Source organism: Podarcis bocagei (genome assembly GCF_964188305.1).
Source record: "Podarcis bocagei genome assembly, chromosome: 11".
In the NCBI taxonomy this organism is placed as follows: Eukaryota; Metazoa; Chordata; class Lepidosauria; order Squamata; family Lacertidae; genus Podarcis; species Podarcis bocagei.
In genome coordinates, this window is record NC_138136.1 from 40,163,658 (window position 1) to 40,187,176 (window position 23,519).

At 40.1% G+C, this 23,519-nt stretch overlaps 1 protein-coding gene across 1 annotated transcript in view; it reads right to left on the minus strand.

The window, feature by feature from the left end:
* The window catches only part of IPO11 (importin 11), a 72,368-nt gene that overhangs the window by 41,864 nt on the left and 6,985 nt on the right, over positions 1-23,519 (minus strand). The window contains exons 3-18 of the mRNA XM_081213298.1: positions 21,609-21,709; positions 18,036-18,108; positions 16,451-16,654; positions 12,712-12,844; positions 11,853-11,911; positions 10,714-10,762; positions 9,888-9,958; positions 9,348-9,540; positions 9,079-9,231; positions 8,802-8,845; positions 6,335-6,425; positions 5,389-5,436; positions 3,969-4,074; positions 2,829-2,955; positions 459-492; positions 293-333 (exon numbers count right to left, since the gene is read on the minus strand). Coding sequence (XP_081069424.1) covers positions 293-333; positions 459-492; positions 2,829-2,955; positions 3,969-4,074; positions 5,389-5,436; positions 6,335-6,425; positions 8,802-8,845; positions 9,079-9,231; positions 9,348-9,540; positions 9,888-9,958; positions 10,714-10,762; positions 11,853-11,911; positions 12,712-12,844; positions 16,451-16,654; positions 18,036-18,108; positions 21,609-21,709 — 1,527 coding nt within the window. The remainder of the gene's footprint in view (positions 1-292; positions 334-458; positions 493-2,828; positions 2,956-3,968; positions 4,075-5,388; positions 5,437-6,334; positions 6,426-8,801; positions 8,846-9,078; positions 9,232-9,347; positions 9,541-9,887; positions 9,959-10,713; positions 10,763-11,852; positions 11,912-12,711; positions 12,845-16,450; positions 16,655-18,035; positions 18,109-21,608; positions 21,710-23,519) is intronic.

Sequence of the window (23,519 nt, forward strand, 5' to 3'; positions counted from 1 at the left end):
GAGGATTGGAAGACTCTCTGAAGCAGATTGTGGAGGGGTGTTCAGAAAGAGATGAAGGGAAGGTAGTGCTGTGCAAGTAAAATTTTGCACATACAACATTTGATACAACTCCCAATTTCTTCCCCTACTTCTTCATGCAACGTTCTAATGGAATTTTAATTTTCACTTCTTAAGAAACACTACTGAATTCTAACCACACCAAAGTAAGTGATTGCATTTCAGTTAAGTGGTTTTACTTGCTTTTGAATTTAGTACATGACTGGGGCACAGGGAAGGGGTCACATCAACTTACTGGTAGAAACTGATCAGTCCTAAACTCGAAGTCATCCACAGGTACAATGCAGTTAAGGAAAACCAAAATATTTGTGCAGTTAATATTTTGAAATGAGCAACATTAAACCAAAGCATTTTCAGTGATTCAGTTAACAATGGAATACTTTAAATAAGGAAAAGGATATTTAGTTTCAGAGTTGTAGCTGTCTCAATACGGACCTGAAAGAAAATAATTAAACAAGAACAAATCATGTTGGTCAGTTAGATTTGTTTATAAAACATTTTCACAAGATATTCACAAAGTTGATACACAGTCCAACAAACTATATCTTTCATTTCTATTGGTTGATCCCTGCCCCACGACATAGAAACAGAATAACAAATTCAACTATTTGAGAGTCTTATATATTTAAGAACTTGAGAGACCATTTTCTCCTTAAACATTTCACCAAGTGTTTTTCACCTCCTTATTTTCACTCTATTCCCAAATTCCTTATTTTTAATGTATCCAAAATGAGTGTATTGATGTGATGATCAAACAACCTTTGTTTCAGATTTGACAATTCAAAATAGTACTCAGTTGTCAAACTTGAGGACACAGGGGGAAGTGTATTTGAAGGTTGTTGGTTATTTTGTTTGGTACTGAAGATATTCTGGTTGAGAAGAAAGAGAAAATTAATATTGTGTAACAAGTCTGGGGTGGAAATTTTTCAGTGCGATATGGCTTTGCTTCAGACTGATATGCCTTACTGTTTGCCTTATCTTTCTTATTAAAATTTTATCCTTCTACAAGGCTATTCTTCCTGCTATTTGAACAAGCTGCCAGTCAGAACTACCAATTCAGCTGCTGTAAACGGCATTATAGCCAAACTTTATATCTTTAATTTCATAATGGAACACAATCTGAATTGATTTTGAGATGGATATACTTTGTTCAAGTTAAAGATATACAGAGAAAATATATATTCAGTGACAGAAGGGTGGGTCAAATATTACACAATCAAAATATAAAGAAACTGAAGTTTATGATCACAGCAAAACTATGTAGATGTAGTCAAGTATCAAAGGCTCATTAATCAGCTTTGCTTGCATGAATGTGAACAGTGTAGTTATTCCTGTAAAACTTATCAGCTCAGTCCAGTAATTTGAGGGCCCAATCCATATATCAAATGTGATGTATTTGTGTTTCCAAGTACTGGAAATTTATTATATTGTATTTTTTATTTTTAGTTTGATATTTAAGTGCTTATTGTATGAGAGATGGACATTGGGTACTGGCAGGTCTATTGATGGTGCACTATTTCTCACCCTATGCAATTCAACCATGAGAAGAACAAAAATATTTTCTTTACCGAGCTGCAGAATCGGAAGGCAACTCTTTGTCCCACATTTATTTCTGTTTCATATATTGATACACCATTTAATACCAATACAATCTTTAAGCAGTTTACAAAAATAACATACACAATAGATATAGATATAACAAATGACTAAACTAGAAAACTGCAGTAACAAATAAAACAATAAAAATCCCCCCAAAGCAAAACGTAGCAGTACTTCTTGAAAATATCTAGAGTCAGGTATCCCTTCCCACTTCACCTGGCACATACTGACTCACAATATGCAGCACCACTTACTAACAGCCAGATCTGGTATAAATAGACTCTGAACCAATCTGACTACTACAGAAACACAAATCATTCAGTACCACTACTCATCCTATTTTTCTCCCACACCTCATAGACATCCACCATTACACAATATCCCACCATCCATCCAATCACTCCAATATCTCCCTCTCAATCACCTAAAGACGATCAGCAATCACTCCATCAATTCTACTAAATGTGCACTGCAAAAACACCAGAAGACAAATGAAATCAACTGACAGAACTGTACAAGATATCAAACTCAATGGCCACCCATCAAACAAGCAGATATATTGCACTAGACAGCAATCTGACTTTCATCCAGGTTGTTCTTGCCCATCCAAGACTCTCACTTGATGGGCATTGAAAATGACTGATCATTGCAACTCAAGGCCTGCCTACTGGATCTGGTCTGGACATTTAAAGCAGCTCTACAAATGTATCTCAATGGACTGATCCCTCAGATGGTAGATATTGGCCTACTGGCAAAGTAGGAAAATTTCTCCAATATACAGCATGACCCATGATCTATTGCATACATGTTCTGCAAATATATACAACGGCGGATCATTCTCACAAATTCAACTAGTCCTCTGTAAGGACTGGGGTGGTCTAGAAAAGTTTCCATACAAAACTATAGTTCACTTTTCCACAGCTTTCAGGGGCATAGAGATTATCAAAGATAATAAAACTTCACAAACAGCTCGGGCTATGCATGTACTCAGAAGTGAGATTAATGGGACTTACTGTCAGGTAAGCCTATACAGAACTAAAGCTTGAGAGACCTTCCTAACACGAGAGCATGAACAAAAGCACATACTATTTGCAAGGTAGAAGAGAAAGGCCAGTTACATGAAAAATAAATACAGTACGGAGTATTTGTCAAAGAGATTGATCTATACGTACCACTAAGTCTTGGTCTTGAAGCAAATTACAAATTGCTTCATACAGCATTGGTCTCAAGTCAGACTTGAATTTCACAGAAATCCATTGTCCAATTAGCCAGATCACTCGCCGACGGATTGGTTTATACCTTTAAACATAACAAAAATTATTACGTGAAGAAAGGGCTTTTAAGATTGTATTGCATTAAATTGTTTAAGGGTCAATATCAAACATGCTTTTCAGTACTGTAATTTCTGCCAACAAAGTGTGAACACGTGTTTGTTTTTATAATCAACATCAGACTGCTTAGGTCTCCACCTCAGCCCCTGCAGAACACTGCAGAATAAACATTCCAAAGGTCTATTTCTATGGGAGAAAATACACATTCATTTCAAACAGGTAAATTTGCTTATTTAAATCATAGAATATTAATATTGAAAACATTCCATGAGTGAAATCTGTTGGAGGAACAGATTCTGCTGTCTCTAGGAAGATATTTTGGCACTACAATCCTCACAATTCTTAATATTAATTAGTGTCAAGGACAGAACTTTTATATTTTAAAAAGGTAAATGCCCTTGAACTAACACTTTAGTTTCATAAAGATCGGTCATCAAGTTTTTAGATTTTAATTTTATATTATGATGCACAGTTAGCTAATTGAAAGAATATTCAACACTACGCCTTGACAATAAGGGGATTATGATACAGTAAAGCTTAAGATACTTTGCATTATTGCAACCCAAGTGAAGTTGTTACTTATAGAGTGCTGCCAAGGTGCATGGTGCTGCAGGGCGATTTACTTGATTTCAAGCCCCATAAGACCTGCACGTAGCAAACCACACAACATGGACAAAGAACTGAGAGAAGTCAAAGTAGTCAAGGCAGCTGGCTGGGCCAACAGCTGTGTCAGGACCCAGAGCTAGAACATGAAGGCAAACCATTGGAGAATTCTATGCAATTCAAAACAGGCATGCTGCCAGATCAAAAGCTGATGCAGCAATAAAAGATACTGCATATTTATTGCTTTTTTGAAAGCAGAGAAATCTACTGCAAATAGCAATGTGAAAGTGAAGAACTGCAAAGTGTAACAGGAGAGTTAAGACTTCATACCAAAGCTCGCTGAATTTATATTGACAGCCAACAGAAAGGGACTTGTACCTGTTATGAGTGATTTGCAATTCCGCTAGCAGCTGGTTTCTGAACCACTGATCGAAATCCACACTGTCAAATAGCTCATATGCTGCCAGTCCAACTGCATTGTATACTGAAGGGGGGAAATGAAACAAAATACTGTAGCCTCTTTTGCAAAATGAATCTACTTACCGTATTTTTCGCCCTATAGGACGCACTTTTCCCCCTCCAAAAATGAAGGGGAAATCTGGGTGCGTCCTATGGGGCGAATGCAGGCTTTTGCTGAAGCTTGGAGAGCGAGAGGGGTCGGTGCGCACCGACCCCTCTCGCTCTCCAGGCTTCAGGAACACATCCGCAGCCTAGGCAGCCCTACGGGAGGTCCGGCAGGGATGTCTAGGCTGCGGATAGCAGCTTGCCGCCCAGCGTGAGGGGCACCCTGAAGCAGAGCGCCCCCCAGGCCAGGCAGACATCCGCAGCGTGGGGAGCCTTGCAGGAGTTCCCGGCAAGGCTCCCCACGCTGCGGATAGCAGCCTGCCGCCCAGCGGGCGGGGAGCCCTGAAGCAGAGCGCCCCCCGCGCCAGGCAGACATCCGCAGCGTGGGGAGCCTTGCAGGAGTTCCCGGCAAGGCTCCCCACGCTGCGGATAGCAGCCTGCCGCCCGGCGCGAAGGGCGCCCTGAAGCAGAGAGGCCCCCACGCGGGGCAGACGTCGGCCAGCCCCACAAGCTCGGGGGACAGCAGGGAGGCGCAGCGCCGCCATCCTGCTGTTCCTCGACCTGGTTCTGTTTCCCCGACCTGCTTTTGGGGGGGAAATAAAGGGAATTTTTTTTTCTTTTATTTCCCCCCCCCCAAAAAAAAAACCTAGGTGCGTCCTATGGGACGGAGCGTCCTATGGAGCGAAAAATACGGTAATTGAATGATGTCTTTTAAATACATCAATTCAACAAGAAATGTAACTCAGGTGCAAGGGTGTGGGGAGAGGGAGAGGGAGAGGGAGAGGGAGGGAGGGAGGGAGGGAGGGAGGGAGGGAGAGGGAGAGAGGGAGAGAGGGAGAGAGGGAGAGAGGGAGAGGGAGAGAGAGAGAGAGAGAGAGAGAGATATGTATGCAACAATATCTGTGCGCAATCAGAACGGACTTCTGCAATGGGTCTTCACCTTTCTCTCCTTCCTGCCGTGGCCCACTTCCCATATGAAAAGAAGCTTCCCCAGTTAAGATGATATAGGAGTGCAGCTTTAATAAAAGCAACTTAAAAGAACAGTAGTTCCACAAAAACTACACCTCAAAAGCTGTATTCCAAAGCTGTTGCAGCCCTCCCAACTTCAGTTGATTATTCCAATACTGTCTTTCAAAATCTTGGAACATTTTAATGCTGTCAGTTATTAAAACAGATTAAAAAAACAAGCAACTGCCAGTCTCTCCATTTAAAATGCGAAAAACACGGAATTTACCAGCATCTTTAATCAGCAGAGTTTGGGTATCATCCATGTTAGTAGGACCTGAAAATAAATAATTAAAAAGCAAGTAAATCCATAATGCAGCAAAATGTATTTAAATAAATAATATGTCGTGTTCATTGCAAAAGCAGGGTTTCTGATGCGTTAAGATTTTTATTCTTCCCCTTAAAGTGGGAAGAGAGAATCTATGAGGGGCAAGTATTTTGGAGATTCGCCTAACAATATAATTTATTACATTGTATTGATGTTGAATACTTTAACACACAGTGTAAAAATGTTAGAACGCAAATAGGATTTGAGTAAGAACAACATTGGGGGGGGGAGTTCTTTTATTGTGAGATAAGGCGAAGGTATAAAGCAACTATAATATGCAGCATGCAGTGAAATTAAAGCCCTGCTTCCATGTATTGAAAGACTGCGAAGAGAAGGTCGCAGGACCACATTACCAAAGTCTCCTCTTCTACACTCCCCAATGTCTGCGTGCTCAACTACATCCAACAGAGAATTCTATTTGCACACCAGTGTACATGTGTGGAGCTCCTCCACATGAAGGACGTTTGAATGTACAGACAAGCATGGAGCGTAGCCAGGGTTGCCTGGGTAGTCTCAAGAGAAACTGAGTTCACTAAGCTGATTTGGAAAGTCTTCTAGAGCAGGCATAGGCAAACTCGGCCCTCCAGATGTTTCGGGACTACAACTCCCATCATCCCTGACCACTGGTCCTGTTAGCTAGGGATGATGGGAGTTGTAGTCCCAAAACATCTGGAGGGCCGAGTTTGCCTATGCCTGTTTTAGAGTTTCATCCTTGTGCACGCATGCTTGACTACAAACAATACAAAAAGAATTAAAAGGACTACTATTTTACAATGAAAATGTTAAGTGCTGCTCAACGTTCCACACAATATATAATTTTAAACAAAACTTTTTTTAAAAAAGGTACCTTGTAGAGTATGAACCATTTCTAGCAGAACTGGAGTGAGAGTCTGATTGTATTCGTGAAAAATATCAATGAAGAGCACTTCTGTGCATGGCTGGGGAGTGAAAAGAACTGTTCATTATTTAGGGCAAAAATATGTTAAGCAAATTCATTTTAAAAAAGCACTATTGAGGAAATTGCTAAATATGACAAGACAGCAAAAGTGAAACACATCCTGTAATTATAAACATTGGGAAATTGTTCTTAAAGGTATGAACTGAGCATTTACAAAGTACATTAATACAACTGAGCCCCAAACAGACACAACTGACCAAAAATAATGAGTACAGAATTCGCTTGAAACGAAACCATGATCATAGCTGACTAGGGCTTAAGCTTTCAATCATTATGTGGCAATATTTCACCCATCACTAGCACTAGGTGCAGCAGTTACTTAAGAGGTATAGACTACTTCAGAGGTACCCAAACTTTTTTCAGAGAGGGCCAGATTTGATTAAGTGAACTTGCGTGAGGGACTGACCAAAGTTTTTGAGTTTTTTTTAAGGATTGAAGTTGCTGATCTTTTTTTAGGATTTTACCCCAGGACATATACCGCCACAGGGGCCAGATTAAATCAACCGGCTGGCCGGATCAGGCCACCAAAACGGACTTTGGACATGCCTGGACTATTTGCTAAGCACAAGCTAAGACGTTGATCCAACAAGCAACACGCTCCCTGCACCTTCTTTTTTGACGAGCAGGGCAGACACAGCTCTTAAAATAGCAAGTAGCCATTATCCTACGACTTGAAAAAAATGAACCTATCCTGCCAATACTTGTAGTAGACCAATATGAAGTAAGCAGCACATAAGCACCCCCCAAAACACTACCAAACCATTCTACGTTCTAAATCTTTTATTAATAATCCAAAAATTGAGAGAACACAATTTTAGCCACAAACAGAAAACTCATTCAAATTGTGTCCAAAAGAAAGATTCAGTCTTTAAAGTTCCTTTAGCCAGGCTCCTGTAGATAAGTTTGATCAAAGGAAGTGTTGTGATGTTACGCACAAGAGTTAGACAGGGTGATTAGAACGTAGAACGGTTTGGTAGTGTTTTGTGTGCCGCTTATGTGCTGCTTACTTCATACTGGTCTACTATCCTAGGACTTGGGAAGTAAGTGGACAATCCCTTTAAGGGTTTGGGTCTGTGAGGTTTGTTTGCACCAGGGCTGGTATCTTCATGCCATTGCAAATGGAGGCAATGCGGGCGCCAGCTCAGCATCCAATTTATTCAGTGGCCTCCCCCAGAAGAAGACTCCTCTCTGACAGGGGGCAGCTCTACAGCAGGAGGTATTGAACTGGGGTGTCGAATGTCACACTCTTCTGCCAACCTGCCCGGTCCCTCCCCTGGATCCAAATCTCCACTCCCTAGACTACTGGTCTCCTCCCTGGGCTCAGATACTTCTTGGGATCCTGATATCACTTCCCGCATCCTGCTAGGACCCTTCCAGCTCCAACTCCACAAGCTCCTCCCATTTCTCCTCTGGATCTAACCATCCCCTCCATGACGTATCTATAGGACTCATAACAAGTGTGAAAATAAATGCTTGAAAACATACAGAATCTCTGCTGTTAGGAGAGGAACTTAGGGAAGCCTCTGTGAGTGTGTACGCACACACATGCCAAAGCCCCTGACCAAGGCCACCATGTGGATCTGCACCTAGCGACAAAATACCGTATTTTTTGCTCTATAAGACTCACTTTTTCCCTTCTAAAAAGTAAGGGGAAATGTGTATGTGTCTTATGGAGTGAATGCAGGCTGCGCGGCTATCCCAGAAGCCAGAACAGCAAGAGGGATTGCTGCTTTCACTGCGCAGCGATCCCTCTTGCTGTTTTGGCTTCTGAGATTCAGAATATTTTTTTTCTCATTTTCCTCCTCCAAAAACTAGGTGCGTCTTGTGGTCTGGTGAGTCTTATAGAGCGAAAAATACGGTATCTGCTTTGCTTTATGCCATGGGCAAGTCTGATGAAAGATTTCAGCAAGGGTTTCTATCCAGTAATAAACAAGGGTGTTATTACTTGCATCTATATCAGCATGACATACCAATTTCACAGAGAGCATGAACCCACAGAAGAGCTCCGCTGTGCTGATCACAACGCTTTCTATCCTTTCCTCCAGGAATACTTGGGACTTGAAAACTGCAGAGTTCAAAGACTGCACAATTATCACCACTCCGCTCTCTTCCTGGGTGGGAGGTTTAGCACCGGAGCAAATGGTCAGAGCAAGTGTGAAACCTTCCAGCCGTGAAGAAAACAATGTAGGAAACAGTAGCATAGCCTAAAGTCTGCCTGGATTTAGAGGTCCTTGGTAGCGTGCCAGAGGGTCCTGTCAGGACTATGTACATACAGTAACGTCTAAAATATGGATTGCATCCCAAAATGTCAAGTTTAATGTAAGATCTCTGCGTGAATTTTAAGCCGTATGCTTACCCTGATACTATATTTCCAAGAATCTCCACCTGTCTCTTCCACAGCTGCAACATAAAAGTAAATAATTTTTACACAATCAAGTACATATTGTTTTTAAATTACATATGTTGGTTAAATAAAAAAGTGCAACTTTGTACATAAAAGGGCTTCTGGAACTAGTTAACAATCATACAACATTATACATGCTGCTAACATCAACATTATTCCTAGATAATAATGGAAAGTACGCATTGTACCTTAAACTAAAATTTGGCTGAAATAAATAACAGCTTCTTACTAAAGCCTTCTGGGTCCTCTTCCCACATTGTTAGCTCTTCCTCAGTTAGCAGGAAATACTGAGTGACCAACCGCCTGCATATCTCTGTTAATGTTGGGTATGTGAAGAACGACACCTTTATCTTATGAGCTTCAAGAGTTCCAGGGCTGCTATCTGCAGTAAAATAGTTCACGTGAAATAAAACCATAATTCATTCATCTATGTCCAAAAAGGAATAAATCACTATCAAGACTTATATAACATTTCAAAAATGAAAAGAGCCAAATTACCTTCCACATTTTTGGATGGCTTGTAAGCATAATTTTTGACTATCATCTTAATCAGATTCATGCACTGGACAATAAATCGCTCAAACACAACTCCTTTGCCAGCCTCTGTGAAAACATAGCTGACAGCAAATTCCAATGATCTCTGAATTAGAGGGGTGAATGAAAAAGGATGCTGGTCCAAGAAGTCTAAAAGCTAAAAAGCAAGGGGGACAGTAACAGGATTATCGTAAGAGAAATACAAACCAAAAACACAATTGGTTAATAATAAGAGATAAATAAATAAGAAAGTGTATTACAAAAACCAAAAAAGCAATTGAAAGCAGCTTGTTGATATAGTCAGTTTTTTAGAATGATGAGTTGGATGTTCTGTGTCTACCTCCATCCCAGGCCCTTCCCCTTCATTGTGACTTCTTTATTCTGCTGAACTGATCCATTTTTTAAAAAAGACAATATTAAAACTGACTAGTCCATGAAGCTAATTCGCTAAGATTATTTGGCTGAAAATAATCTTGTGAAAGTTACCACTTTAGTGAAACTTACCACTTTAGTAAAAAGAATTATAGTCTTTTCTAGGCGATCTCTGCAGACGTGATCTGCTTCTATACTTTTACCTGGTAAACAACAGCAAAAAAATTCAATTATTACTGACAGCCAAAGGAGAAGACATGCTTGTCTGTTGTAGTAAACACGCAAAAAGAAAAAGAAAAAAAGCCTTGTGGCACCTTAAAGACTAACAGATTTATTGCAGCATAAGCTTCCTTTTAAGTGTAACTGAAAACTGCCATATTTTGTAAAGTTGGTGCCTCAGAATTAACAATATTCCAATTGAGCGAAATGCACATTTTAGGTACATAGATAGAAGCTGTGATATGATGAACAACACACTCAAGAGAAACATATCATAAATAACGGATAGGAATTTGTATATTCCACATAGTTGCTGTAGTTGTGGTGAGGAGACTGAGCCAGGAAGTTTCCAGTTTGAATTTCAAAACCCATACATGCATTCTTGTGAACATCTTGGTTAAATGGCTTCTTTTTTTGCTATTAATTGTTGCTAATATTAATTCCTTTGGTTAAGAAGCATTTGTCGTTTGGCAACAGAAACTAAACAGATCTTCTCAGAAGCAAGATCCTCTGAGTTCAATGGGATTTACTCCCAAGTAAGCATGCACAGAACTGCAGCCTAAAACTGCAACCTTAAACTGACTAGGGACAAGTCTCTTTGGATACAGCAGAATCCACTTCCAACAAGCAAAGTATTGCACTGCATGACACATTTTTTCCCCTGCTACCTCAGATGGCACTATTTACCTTGAGGTGTAAAATATAATCCATAAGGCGGGACAATACTTCAGATACTTACTACACTCCAAAAATTGTTTCAACCGCTCAAATACTGCATGGAGAAATCCCTAGAAGATGTAAAAGCAACATTTTAAAGTACAAAAGGGTACAGAATTCCACATGTCAACCTATAAGCAATCATGCTTCTTTGCACAACATTATTATCTGCTCTAAAAGTATTTAATCAACATAATAGGTACTGGGGAACCTCTCACCAACATATATACATTTTTAACAAGCCTACTATACGGCAGCATACTTCACATTCCTTTTGTACCTGTTGTCACTACCGTAAAAGCTTTCAGGAAAATCAAATCGAATCAAGTCAAATTCAATAAGTAAGTAAGTAAGTAAAATATATACCCCACCCATCTGGCTGGGTTTCCCCGGTCACTTTATTAAAAACACAACAAAACATCAAACATTAAAAGCTTCCCTAAACAGGGCTGCCTTCAGATGTCTTCTAAAAGTCAAATAGTTGTTTATTTCCTTGATATCTGATGGGAGGGCGTTCCACAGGGCAGGTGCCACTACCAAGAAGGCCCTCTGCCTGGTTCCCTGTGGCCTCACTTCTTGCAGGGAGGGAACCACCAGAAGGCCCTTGGAGCTCAGTGTCCAGGCTGAACGACAGGGGTGGAGATGCCACAATATGCTACAATATGCTAGGTAAAGGTAAAGGACCCCTGACCATTAGGTCCAGTTGTGACCGACTCTGGGGTTGCAGCACTCATCTCGCTTTATTGGCTGAGGGAGCCGGCGTACAGCTTCCAGGTCATGTGGCCAGCATGACTAAGCCGCTTCTGGAGAACCAGAGCAGCGCACGGAAACACCGTTTACCTACCCGCCGGAGCAGTACCTATTTATCTACTTGCACTTTGACGTGCTAGGTTGGCAAGCCCAAGAGGCTCAGTGGTTTAGACCACAGCGCCACCCGAGTCCCTGTCACAATATGCTACGCTGATTCTAAATCTGCATGGCCAGGCGTCCAAAGGGCACCCGTACAAGCATCAACTCCTAACTTCTTGCCAGACAAATCTTTTCTAGACATCCATTGTAGTATTAACACTGTCGCAGTTTGAAGATGAAATTTAAATCATAATGGGAAAGAAGGGGCGAGGCCCAATATACTTATACAAATAAAGGATCCGCCTTGCTTACCATCACCTCTACGTTCCGATGAGGTTCCACAAACCCATGAACAGTCAATTTACGAAGCACTGAAAAATGAAGTAATGTTACTGCCCCATGAAATATTACTACTCCCATGAAAGCCACTCATGGTCTAATAGCCAACACAGTGAACAACCGCTGCGGCAAAATGTTTCCATTTCTTAAAATATCAAACATTTCTTTTAAAAATAATAATCAAATAAACTGGAAGTTTTAAACATTTGGCTTCTCACTCTATCATGACATTGTTAGTATTCCACTAATGAGCAAAACCAGCAACAGATAAAGAAAGAAAATCTAACAAAACCAGTTCCAAAGGGTCACAGAATATTTTGGTTGTCGTTTCAAGAGCGAATGCGATCTTTCCACCCAGACTTCCATGTCTTAAAGCAGGAATCAAATATGCTCTTTCAATATTTTTATGATAAGCTGCAGCTCAAGACAAAACATGTATGCAAGTTGAAACACAGAGTGCCAAGAACATAATGAATGTGCAGTTTGGAACAAAGAGTTTTTGGATGGAACATCCTACCAGTATAAAATATGAATGGCTCAATTTTACCTGGCCCTGTAGGAGAGACATACAAAATGCTCTTAGGAATCATGGGCTTTCAAAATTAACATAAATCTGTATTCCAAGACCAGTTTAGAAAAGCACCAAGTGCTGGAAAGAATTTTGCATACCCCTCAGCAACCAGTGAATGACACCAATAAAATAAAATCTCTTATGATCCCTATGCAAATGCAACTCTCTGAAGAGACAGAATGTCTTACTCCATTAGTAGAAAATTTGAAAGCCCACCTTACTGTGCACATTCATACTGATCTGACACATTTTGTTAATTACCTTTCAGTGATAAAAGAGTTCTTTCTAGCGAGTTGCTCATAGCAGTTTCATCTTTAGTACAAATCTGTTGAAGGAATGTATCTGTATGGTGATTCCACAGGGAACAGGTAAAGCTGTAAATTCCAGAAGCTAACTGCAATGTAAAAAATAAATAAATTACTAGTCAAAATAGTTCTTGTTAATGGAACACAGTGAACCAATCCAACTATATTAATCATGCCTAAATCCCATGGAAAGTAATGGTGTTTAAGGTAGTCATGACTAACTTGTTCCAATGGATTAATTAGGACACAGCAGCACAATGCAAAGTACAATAAGTCTCAGTGAGCTCAAAGGGGTTTACTTTTTGATAAGTGTATTTTGGAATACAGCTTCACTCATGACTGTTTTAACTGAAACTGTTCTTAACAGTGTATATTTTACAGTGATGGAAAATCATCTATGGTGAAAAGCAGTTTATACATATCAGAAATAAATAAATATTTTTTAAAATAAAACAGTTCTGGTCTCAAAATATAATTAAGGATCCATAGGTCATGTGCTCCTTTCTTCTCACTAAAGTCTCCTCTATGCCTTTAAGGGAACTACCTATCTTAACCACTGTTGAAACTAACCAGATCCCAAAAGTGGAATGCGAAACATGGTTGTGACGAGAATCAATTCCAATCACTTAACAATGGTTGAACATTTGGAGCTTTTACATAAATATGGAACACTCAGTTTGTTCTTAATCTGAAACAAGCCGAAGAAAATTATCCATATTCCTATGCACAAAGCAAATAAAATCTAGCCACATCCAGTCTCACATTGAGAGAGAAAATGTTTCCTTTTCAACAGAATTGAGACAAACATCAGTGTATGTGAATACTTCTACTGAGTTTGACATTTTACTAAACTCACTGGCAGACTTTGTCCCAGTTCAGATCATCATAAACCATGTGGTTTTGATGATCAGCAACGTACCATGGTGAGCCTTGGCCTTTCACACTCCCCCTTCCCCACTCCTCTGCAGGTAAGAGGAGAGTGAAAGGTTCCAATTGCAGTTTTAAAGCAAACCACAATTTTGCATCACATATGAATTCAGGGAGTTGAGGTTTGTTCTAAACATAATCAGTTAAAACAGTATCAGGATCAAACTTGATATCCTGTTTTGTTTTAACTGTACTTGATCAAAACAATCCACAGTTCCTTGAGTTCACATGTGGCACAAAACCGTGGCTTGTTCTAAAAGTGAAAGCTCAGCTGTCTAACCTGCGAAGGGGTGGCGATGAGGAGAATGGAAGTGCAAGGCTAACCATGGTTTGTGACATGAAGTTGTGGCTTGCTCTCTCCTGCCACATATGAAGGAGGAAAGGTGAACACATGGTTCTCAATCATCTAAGCTATGGTTTAGAAAATGATTATCTGAATTGGGCCTTTGTCATTAAGTTTTCAGTAATGTACACAATGACACACGCAGAACTCAGATGTTAACATATACATTTCTGAAGGTGAGGCTATATGCTGTACTATGAAAGCAGCTGTAGTGATTAGCAAAATGTACATGACAAAATACAAGCTTGTCCTTAAACAAGCTGAAAAAATATTCCGGGTATAAGCATTGTGTTAAAACTATGCTAATGACACAAGCACAGCTAAGCAAAATTCAAATTAATTAAACTTCCCCCACCCAAAGTTATTTAAATTATCTCAGAACACTGCAAGATGGAGACAGATGGCTGTAAATTAAAAAATGTTGTGTAAGTACTTTTGCTTCAGACATAACCCAATTTGTCTTAAAATGAAATCGCTTTTCCAGAAAATAGCTTGGTTTTCTTTTTATTCTGCAGGAATATAAGCATGCTTTCAAAGATTCTACACACACCCTCTCATGGGAGGAAATCCCATCTGCTGTCCTGTACATCATGTTCCAGTCTGTTCAATATCACTGCCCTTAAAAAATGTTTATGTATCCCACTGTAAACCTTTGTGTTGGGCTCATCAAAATTAAGCTTCTTACATGGGGTTTATCATTTCGAAAAAGTACAGTTAAAGAAATATAAAGCCAGAGAAAAGGCTTGTTTTAGTCCCCAAATAACAGAACAGGATCATAAGCTCACATACAATATCATAACTATTAATGCTTAATTCAGATCCACGTCACAGTTTCTATTAAATAGAATAGATCACCTTTACTAGTATAATGTGTGTAAGCATGATACCTAAACCTGTCTTGTTTCCTTAGTTATGCTGCATCTGAATCTAAACCATGACTGAGGACTGCCTGCAAAGTAAGATGTGTACTTTGGTTGAATGCACACCACACATTTAAAATGCACACACCCTGTCAGAAATCCTGTAAACTGTAGTTTACCCCTTACAGAGCTACAAATTTCCAACACCCTTAACAAACTGGTTCCAAGGACTCTTGAGGCGAGAGAATGTTCTCGAAATGTATGGTGTGTATGAAGTTCAAGATTTGAAGATGATTTACTTAGCTATTCATTTAAAATGTTTTAGGCTGTTTTTCTAGTTAAGAAACACCAGGTGTATTAGGGGAAAAAAGGGTGCGTCCTTACATACATAACAAATAAATTCCAAATACATTCACCCTGACCCTGAAAATAATGCATGCTTTCCCATTTCTCTTAGCAGCAATAGTAAAGTGCACTGAGGGTTTTGTGTGCCATCTTCTCCCAACTCCATTTCAACAGCAACCGTGGCATTACGTCTGCAGTGAGGGGGAAAACTTACAGTGGAACAGAAAACGATAGTTTGAAGCTGGTTTCAAATGATGGTTTATAGCTAGCTGCTGGTTTATGTTAACCAAGGTGCAGACACAATTTTATTTCTTTGTTCATTTGTTACATTTACCGTATTTTTTGCACTTTTCCCCCTCCAAAAATTAAGGGGAAATGTGTGTGCGTCCTATGGAGCGAATGCAGGCTCCTTGGCTTCAACGATAGCAACGCAAAGCCTCCAAAGCACAGAGGGAGAGCTCCCCCCCGCAATCCCTCTTGCTCTCCAGGCTTCGCTTCGCTGGAGAGGTACTGCACAGTTTTCCCTCTCTGCGCAGCGCCCTTTCAGCGAAGCGGGAGGAGAAATGGAAGGGGCTCCGTTTCTCCTGCCGCTTCACTGAAGGGGCGCTGAGCAGAGAGGGGGAGAATTATTTTTTTCCTGTTCTCCCCCTCCTATGTTCCGGTGTGTCCTATGGTCCGGTGCGTCCTATAGAGTGAAAAATACGGTAAATCTCCTTCAACCCATTTTATCCTCACAATCCTGTGTGGTAGGTAAAGTTGAGAGACAATGACTGGCCCAAGATCACCCAGAGAGCTTCATGGCTGAGTGGAGATTTGAACCCTGGTCTACGAGGGTCTAGGCCGGTGCTTTAACCACTAGATCATGACAGTGGAAGTAGGGGGATTCAACAGTAGAGGAGGAGGTTGGATCTTTTCATCGTGGTCAGGAGACTGGGAAACATTACATTAAATTGACTGAGTTGTCTGATATTGGGCTGTAAAGAAGCGCTTGATCAAAATGACACATTTTGCCAGCAGGCTGTCATCAACTACAACAAAGGTTAAAAAGAAATACTTTCAAACTGGAGTTCCCTTGGGCAGCAGCTTCCTGTGTTCCCAGTTGCATGCTGCTGTCATATTACTCTCTTCTAAAAATGAGGGGATCAGAAGAAATGAAAAAGCATGCCTGATAGGAGAAACTAATCTGACTCAAAGACTGCATTATTGGAAGGGATACTTACATCATAGAAAAGTTTTCTATCTGCAGCAAGCCGTTTAGATGCCAAAGTCTTTGTGACGTGGTAGAAGGTAAGTAGAGCTCTGTGCTGTCGAAGATCATCTTGAATTTTAACAGATTCGACAAGAGTGGGAATAAGTTCCGGCCATTGCCTAGGGCAATCCAGCCTCGCGACTTTGGCAATCAACACAGAAATCTGAGTGGCAATCTGCAAAGGCAACCAAAGGAAACACAGTTAAGACAGCAGGCGCATATGGCCACAATCCAAAAGGGAGTCAGTCCTGGTTAAAGTGACTGGTTTCCATTTTAAATAGCCTCACACATCTGATGACATTTCAGCCAACATTTTGCAAAGCTGATAAATTAACTCAATTCAAGATTTAAGATTTCAGAACAAGGAATGTTCCCGTTCACTTTTCCAATCAGTCATTCCTTTCCCGCTCTGATCCAGTTTCCTATTTCCACTGCGCCAGAAGTCACTCAGTATTCTATGGCCACTGAGCATGCTCAGTCCTCATGGGGTCTTTTGGGTCTTCCCAGCTCATAGGATTTTTTCCTTCCTCATCTGGAAAGTCTATTGAGTCCAGCATCCTGCTTTCACAGTCCGTGGTCAACCTATGGGAAGCCTATGGGAAGCCTGCCAGAAGCACAACAGCACTCTCCTGACCTGTGATTTCCCCCAAAAAATGATATTCAGAGGCATATTGCCTCTGACTGTGGAGGTAATCTTATCCTCCATGAATTTGTCTAATCTTTGAAAGCCATCTAAGCTGCTGGCAATCACTATTCTTGTGGTGATTTCCACGGTTTATCTACACAGAAAAAGCTCAAACACTCAGCTTCAGGGGATGTCCATGAGTTGTAGCATTCTAAGAACTTCTCTCTACCCACTTTCTGTACACCATGAATAATTGTATACACTTTTGTTATGTTGCCTCTTACATGACTTTTCTCAAAACTGAAAAGCTCCAAACTTTGTAACCTTTCCTCATGAGGGAACTGCCCCACCCCCTTAATAATTTGGGTTGCCTTTTCTGTAAGAGTCTTTAAAAGTCCACAAGACTCTTGCCTATCTTTGCTCCAACAAACTTCACACTCAACTATCTCCAGCTTGAACACTTTATCATCCTGCCCATCTCAACCCACAGATAAGGCTGTGTTGTCCCACATTCAGTTGTCCAGAAATGCACATAACACCTGACAGCTGCCACTTTCTCAGATCAGGTGATAAATCTAATAAAAGTAGGCCATCATCATGCAAAATAAGCCACTTAGATGCTAAGGTTTTGTTCTGCCAACAATTCTACTGAAAATTAGGAACAGAAACTGAAGAGTAAAAATTATTAACCTTACAAATCTCTGACTTGTCTTCTACATGCACAATGGATACACTTGCCGGCTATGCTAATTTACCACCATTAATAATATCATCTCTATGAGATTTAGCAGGAATTATTTCTTCATTTAATAGGCCTCTTTCATAAAATAATAATAATCCCAAAACCACTTAATTCTAATGTTAAACTTTAAAATTACAAGATACAGCCTTAGAGTGTTAATATGATTCTTTTTTTATAATAATCACTAACCTGATTTATTGGCTCATTGAAATTGGCAATAAGCCCTGCACGTAATGTAGATTTCTCCTCTTCTGAAAGAGCACTGTTTTTAAAGAAATAAATACACATAATAGATGCAACTTCTCATTTCTTACTATCTAAACGTTTTGAGAGTTTCTTCTACTTAGCAAGAATACTGGAAGAATGACACATATTTTCCAGTAATGTTTGAGACAAGCCTAAAATCTACAGATTGGAGCCAAAGAACCATGTGCTGAAAGAAAATAGCTATTAGCGCTATTCTGCAGACTTGTACAAGAGCTTGCATAAGTGTTGATGCAAGAGGTTCCACTGCAGTTCTTACATGTTTCCTGCTCAAGCTGAAGAATAGAAGTTAGGTGTAGTTCCACTTTTCTTCTGGAATAGCAGCAAGAGTAAAACAGTCCTTCCGGAAGTGGAAGATACCTTCGGATCCAACTGTATGATACCCAAGGAGGAATGCACAGGTTTCGCTTGCTTTGCTCATATAGGTCAGCAAGTGAGAATAAAAGCTGAATCTTTATTTTGGATCTTATTATTGATGTAGAAATTGTTCACTGAGGTCCAGCACCGAGGGCCTTCTGGCGGTTCCCTCGCTGCGAGAAGCCAAGTTACAGGGAACCAGGCAGAGGGCCTTCTCAGTAGTGGAACCCGCCCCGTGGAACGCCCTCCCACCAGATGTCAAAAAAAAACCCACCAACTACCAAACTTTTAGAAGACATCTAAAGGCAGTCTTGTTTAGGGAAGCTTTTAATGTTTAATAGGTTATTGTATTTTAGTGTTTTGTTGGATTATTATTATTATTACTTTGGTTGTGTATTTTTGAAGTTTTGGTTATGACTATGTTATGTTTGTAGTTATGTACAGTGGTACCTCGGTTTTTGAATGTCTCCATTGACAAACGTTTCAGAACTCTCAATGCTGTAAACCCGGAAGTAAATGCTTCGGTTTTCGAACACGTCTCAGAAGTCGAACAGGAAACGCAGCTTCCACTGAGTGCGAGATCCTGAAGCCTAGCTGTCGGCTATGGAGTTTCGGTTTTCGAACGTTTTGGAACTCGAACAGTCTTCCGGAATGGATTACATTCGAAAACCGAGGTACCACTGTTATTGTTTATATGTTGTAAGCCACCTTGAGCCTGCTTTTAACTTTGGAAAGGCCGCATACAAATAATATGATTGTTTGATTAACTGAAGAGACAGTTGAAAAGTTTTACATTTTATCAGTAAACTGTAACATAATGAAGTTGATAAAAAGCTTACCGTATTTTTTGCACCATAACACTCACTTTTTTCTTCCTAGAAAGTAAGGGGAAATGTCTGTGCGTGTTATGGAGCGAATGCCTGCGGGTGGCAGGGGGGCAGGGATCTGCTGCAGTCGTGAGCAGAGGATCCATGGTTCCCCTTCCTTCCCTCCTCCGTGGTTACAAAGCATGGATCCACAGGATTTTTGCATTGGGCTACTCCAAACTCACTGTCAGATCACATGTCTGTGGCCACAGCATGAACCACAAAAATCATATATCCACTATTTCATTTAGAATATTTTTTTTTCTTGTTTTCCTCCTCTAAAAACTACGTGCGTGTTATGGTCTGGTGCGTGTTATAGAGCGAAAAATACGGTAATTATTCAAGAGGCCAGTCTCTCTTTCTTTCCTGGGCTATGTCCGCAAACTTTCGCACAAAAGACTCAGATGAATTTTAAAATCAGATGGCAATAAGTGGAATAAGGCAATAAGTGGAATAAGGCATAGCTGCTATTGAGAAAGATACTTCCACTCTATGCGGCTCTCCCCTTATTTTTCTCAGGATCGTAGCTAAGAAACCAAGCTTTCAAAAACCATCAAAGTATTTTAGGAATTTAACTAGCATTAGGGGTCATATTTAAATGTTAGCATTAAGAAATGTTTCTGTGCCATGTATAAATACATTTGTGGAAGTCCATGGGGAATGAAGAGATTTGTCACTTTTTAGGCAAGCGGAACGTTTTTCCAACTGTGAAAATGCATAACACAACCGAAAATGGAAAAGGATAAATTCACCCTACAGGTATACCCAGGTGCAATATTTCCTAAAGCACTTTAAGCATAAGGGTTTGTGTGGATGTTGAAAATGAAAAAACAAAACAGCCTTTTGGAAGCTGCTCATGTGATGCAATACTGACATCTGCAGGAATGTAGAAGTGATCTTTATTCCCCACACAGGAGTGTCACACAACCAGGTTTATAATTTAGCCATTTTCCTCCACCACTAAAAAAAAAAATCTGATTACTTAGATAACATTTGTGAAGCTAGCTAAACCCATGAAATAAGATAAATAAATTATATTGTAGTAATAAAATATATTTGCACCAAGTTCTAGAACTACCTTCAGAAAATCTCAGAATTATTCTACCAACATATTTCCCCCATATACATGTCACAAATTAAGTTAAACGTGCATAAAGTTGCATTAAATATTTAGTCCTATGAAAGATACCAACCTAAAGTTATAGGAACTGATGAAAACAAGGATGTAAAAAAACAAACAGGAGAAGCTAATTTTCATTAATTAATAAAATGTAAAAACTACTTCATCAAAGAATTCTCCAAACAGCATACAAATACAATTGCAGGGGGGAAATGGTTAAAATCCACAAAGCAATTTAAAGCAAAGATACATAATCATTAAAAACACAGATAAAAATCAATGAAACTTAAAAAAAATATCATCAATTAAATCATAGGATTGCCAAAACAGAAAAGTTTTCAATGAATGTCTAAAAGAATATAGTGTTGGCATTTGCCTAATGTCTCTGCAGCAATTTCCCTCTGCCTCAAACATGGCACAGGCTTGCATCAATACAGTCTTAACCAGAGCTTATTGTTAACTTGGGTTTGAAGTTGGTGTCCAAACCCTTTGTAAAAGCAAGCCCTAATTATTGTTAGCCATTGATTAAGGTTGATCTCCACACAAGTCTTAACACCAGTTCAGCACAGAAAGAGCTAGAGAATTCTGAAATAAATAGAGGAATCTCTCCCTTGGTAAACTGCATAAAGGGATATACAGGATAGGATATAAAGCAGGGGTTGGCAAGCTTACCAAACGATGGGCTGGTCCATGCTCCGTCCGTTGGAGGATGGGCCGGAGCGTGTGCACACGCGCACTCTTCTGGGTCGGAGGAGCGCCCGTGCGCGCACACTATTTCTGGCGCTCCTCTGACCCAGATGTGCACCAGAAATAGCATGCGCACATGCGCACGGGCGCTTCTCCGTCCCGCACGCGTGCACACATGCTATTTCTGGCTCACATCCAGGTCAGAGGAGCGCCCGTGCACATGCGCACAGGCGCCATCAACCCAGAAGTCAGTCCCTGCACCACACCGCGCCAGTAAGAGCGGGGGGCTGCAGGGGTCACCATGGGCCGGAGAGACAAGCCCCGTGGGCCGCTACCGACCTATGGGACTTAGATTGCCGACCCCTGATATAAAGTCTTCAATCTGGTCTGAACCACAAACATTTCTCATAACTGCAACTTTTAAAAGAATATATAGCAAAATAAGAGCACAGAGAATGTGTTCCTTACTGTGGTGCCACACGTCTCCAATAGCGGTCAATTCCATTTTTGAAGTAAAGCACAGCTAACCACCTCACATTTACATCCAAGGTGTGATTTGTGAAGATATTCTGGAAGAAAAGTATAGAGTTAAACATAGCTCTCTCTCTATAGTACACATCATTTTAGCACTGGAGAATGGCATAATGGTTGGAAGCCTCCATATTATACTAAACTGTGTGGATAGAAAATAAGGTTTTAACAAAAGCAATATTGGATGTAATGTGAATTTAGTCATAATCTTTGACCAGGAAATACATAATCTGCTTTTACTTTTTAGCTTGACCACCAGCAGAAGAATATGCAGAGTTTCAGCATTGTATTTTATTTTTTTTAATTTAAGTTGCTATAAGCCACTCAATACCACTGGGAAGAGAATGTCTGAGAACATGGCATAGGCTGGGGAAAACAATGGAGAGCCCCAGTCTCTGCCTCATTCCTCACTCATATTACAGATGCCTACTGTAATTAATATCCAATCTACTGCAGTGGCGTTTAAAAGGGCTGGGGGGACTCTATAATGGAAACCAATTCATATTGGATGTTGCCAAAGCAATAAGGCCAACACTTTCATTCCCTTCCTCATTCAACATCATCAACAAGCTGGTTTATGTTCTCTCCCGGCCATGATGTTTTAATGGACACAACACTGGACTATTTCCAAAAACTAGATCAACTACAAGCATCTCAGTGTGAAGTGGAATTTTCCCAGGCTGTAAGCTCTGCAGTGAAGCACTAGCTGCTTGTTGGCTTTTGAAGACACAGCAGTATAGATGCAGCCTATGCATCCATCCACTATATAATCACACATGAGAAGGATGGAAACATCCCCCAGTTCTCATACAAGCAACCGCAAATAAATTCCTATCAAATGTGGCAAAAATAGGCCCAATATCCAGCACTTTCAAAATCAGAAGGCAGAATTATCAAAAGATCATTAGTCTGCACATCAAAAGGAGAGAACATAGACATTATTCAGCAAAATGAGCAAGCTTTGTCAAACAAATTCAGAGTCCTGCTTCAGGCTACAGTACCTTGGCATATTAAGCTCTCTTTCTCACACAGCCCCTTCAGCACAGTTGTCATTAAACTGGGAAGTCTCTTATTAACCACAGTTTCATGTTTCATTCAAACCGGGAAACTATGGTTACTTGCTCCTGAACAAGCCAGGATCTTAAACCATGGTTTGAAGTTAAGATCCTGGCTTGTAAGAAAGCTCACAGCACTCAGTAATTAGTAACTGAGTAGGGCTGAGATCGCCACCATCCATTTCATCAACTGGCCTGACGAAATTTTAACAGAATTAAGGAGAGCATTGCTAACATTAGGATTCTTGCACACAGAGACAAAGTTAACACTTAAAATATGCTAGGGCTTCTGACTTTTCATGGTTAACTATAACCAAGCAACACACTGGTATATGCTGCCCAATTGCTCTCACTTCACTCTTCCCTTGGTATGAGTGGGAATAACAAACCATGAACACTTGGCTACCTATTGCACCTAAATAAAGATCATAGTATACTAACAAGTCAGAGTCCATTAAAGCAACATGGCTTAAGGATGACTAGTAAATGGGGGATTGTTAGGCAGAAATAAGCCACAATCCCTGGTTTGGATGCAATGTAAAGTCAAGACTTCCTTGTTTATTTATATCCAATTTTCAAGGAGCAAGAAAGCAGCATGCACCAGCAGTTTATCATTATGTCTGCACGCAGTGAGGTGTATGATTCTAAATTCTGTCTTTTATATAACATTGCTAAAAATTAATATTCCACGCCATCAGCTATCACATCAATAAATCATCTGTCCAAACTCTGTTTCCATCTTATGAAATGTGAGCCACGTTAAATTCTTATTCAATTAAATGAATTAACATAA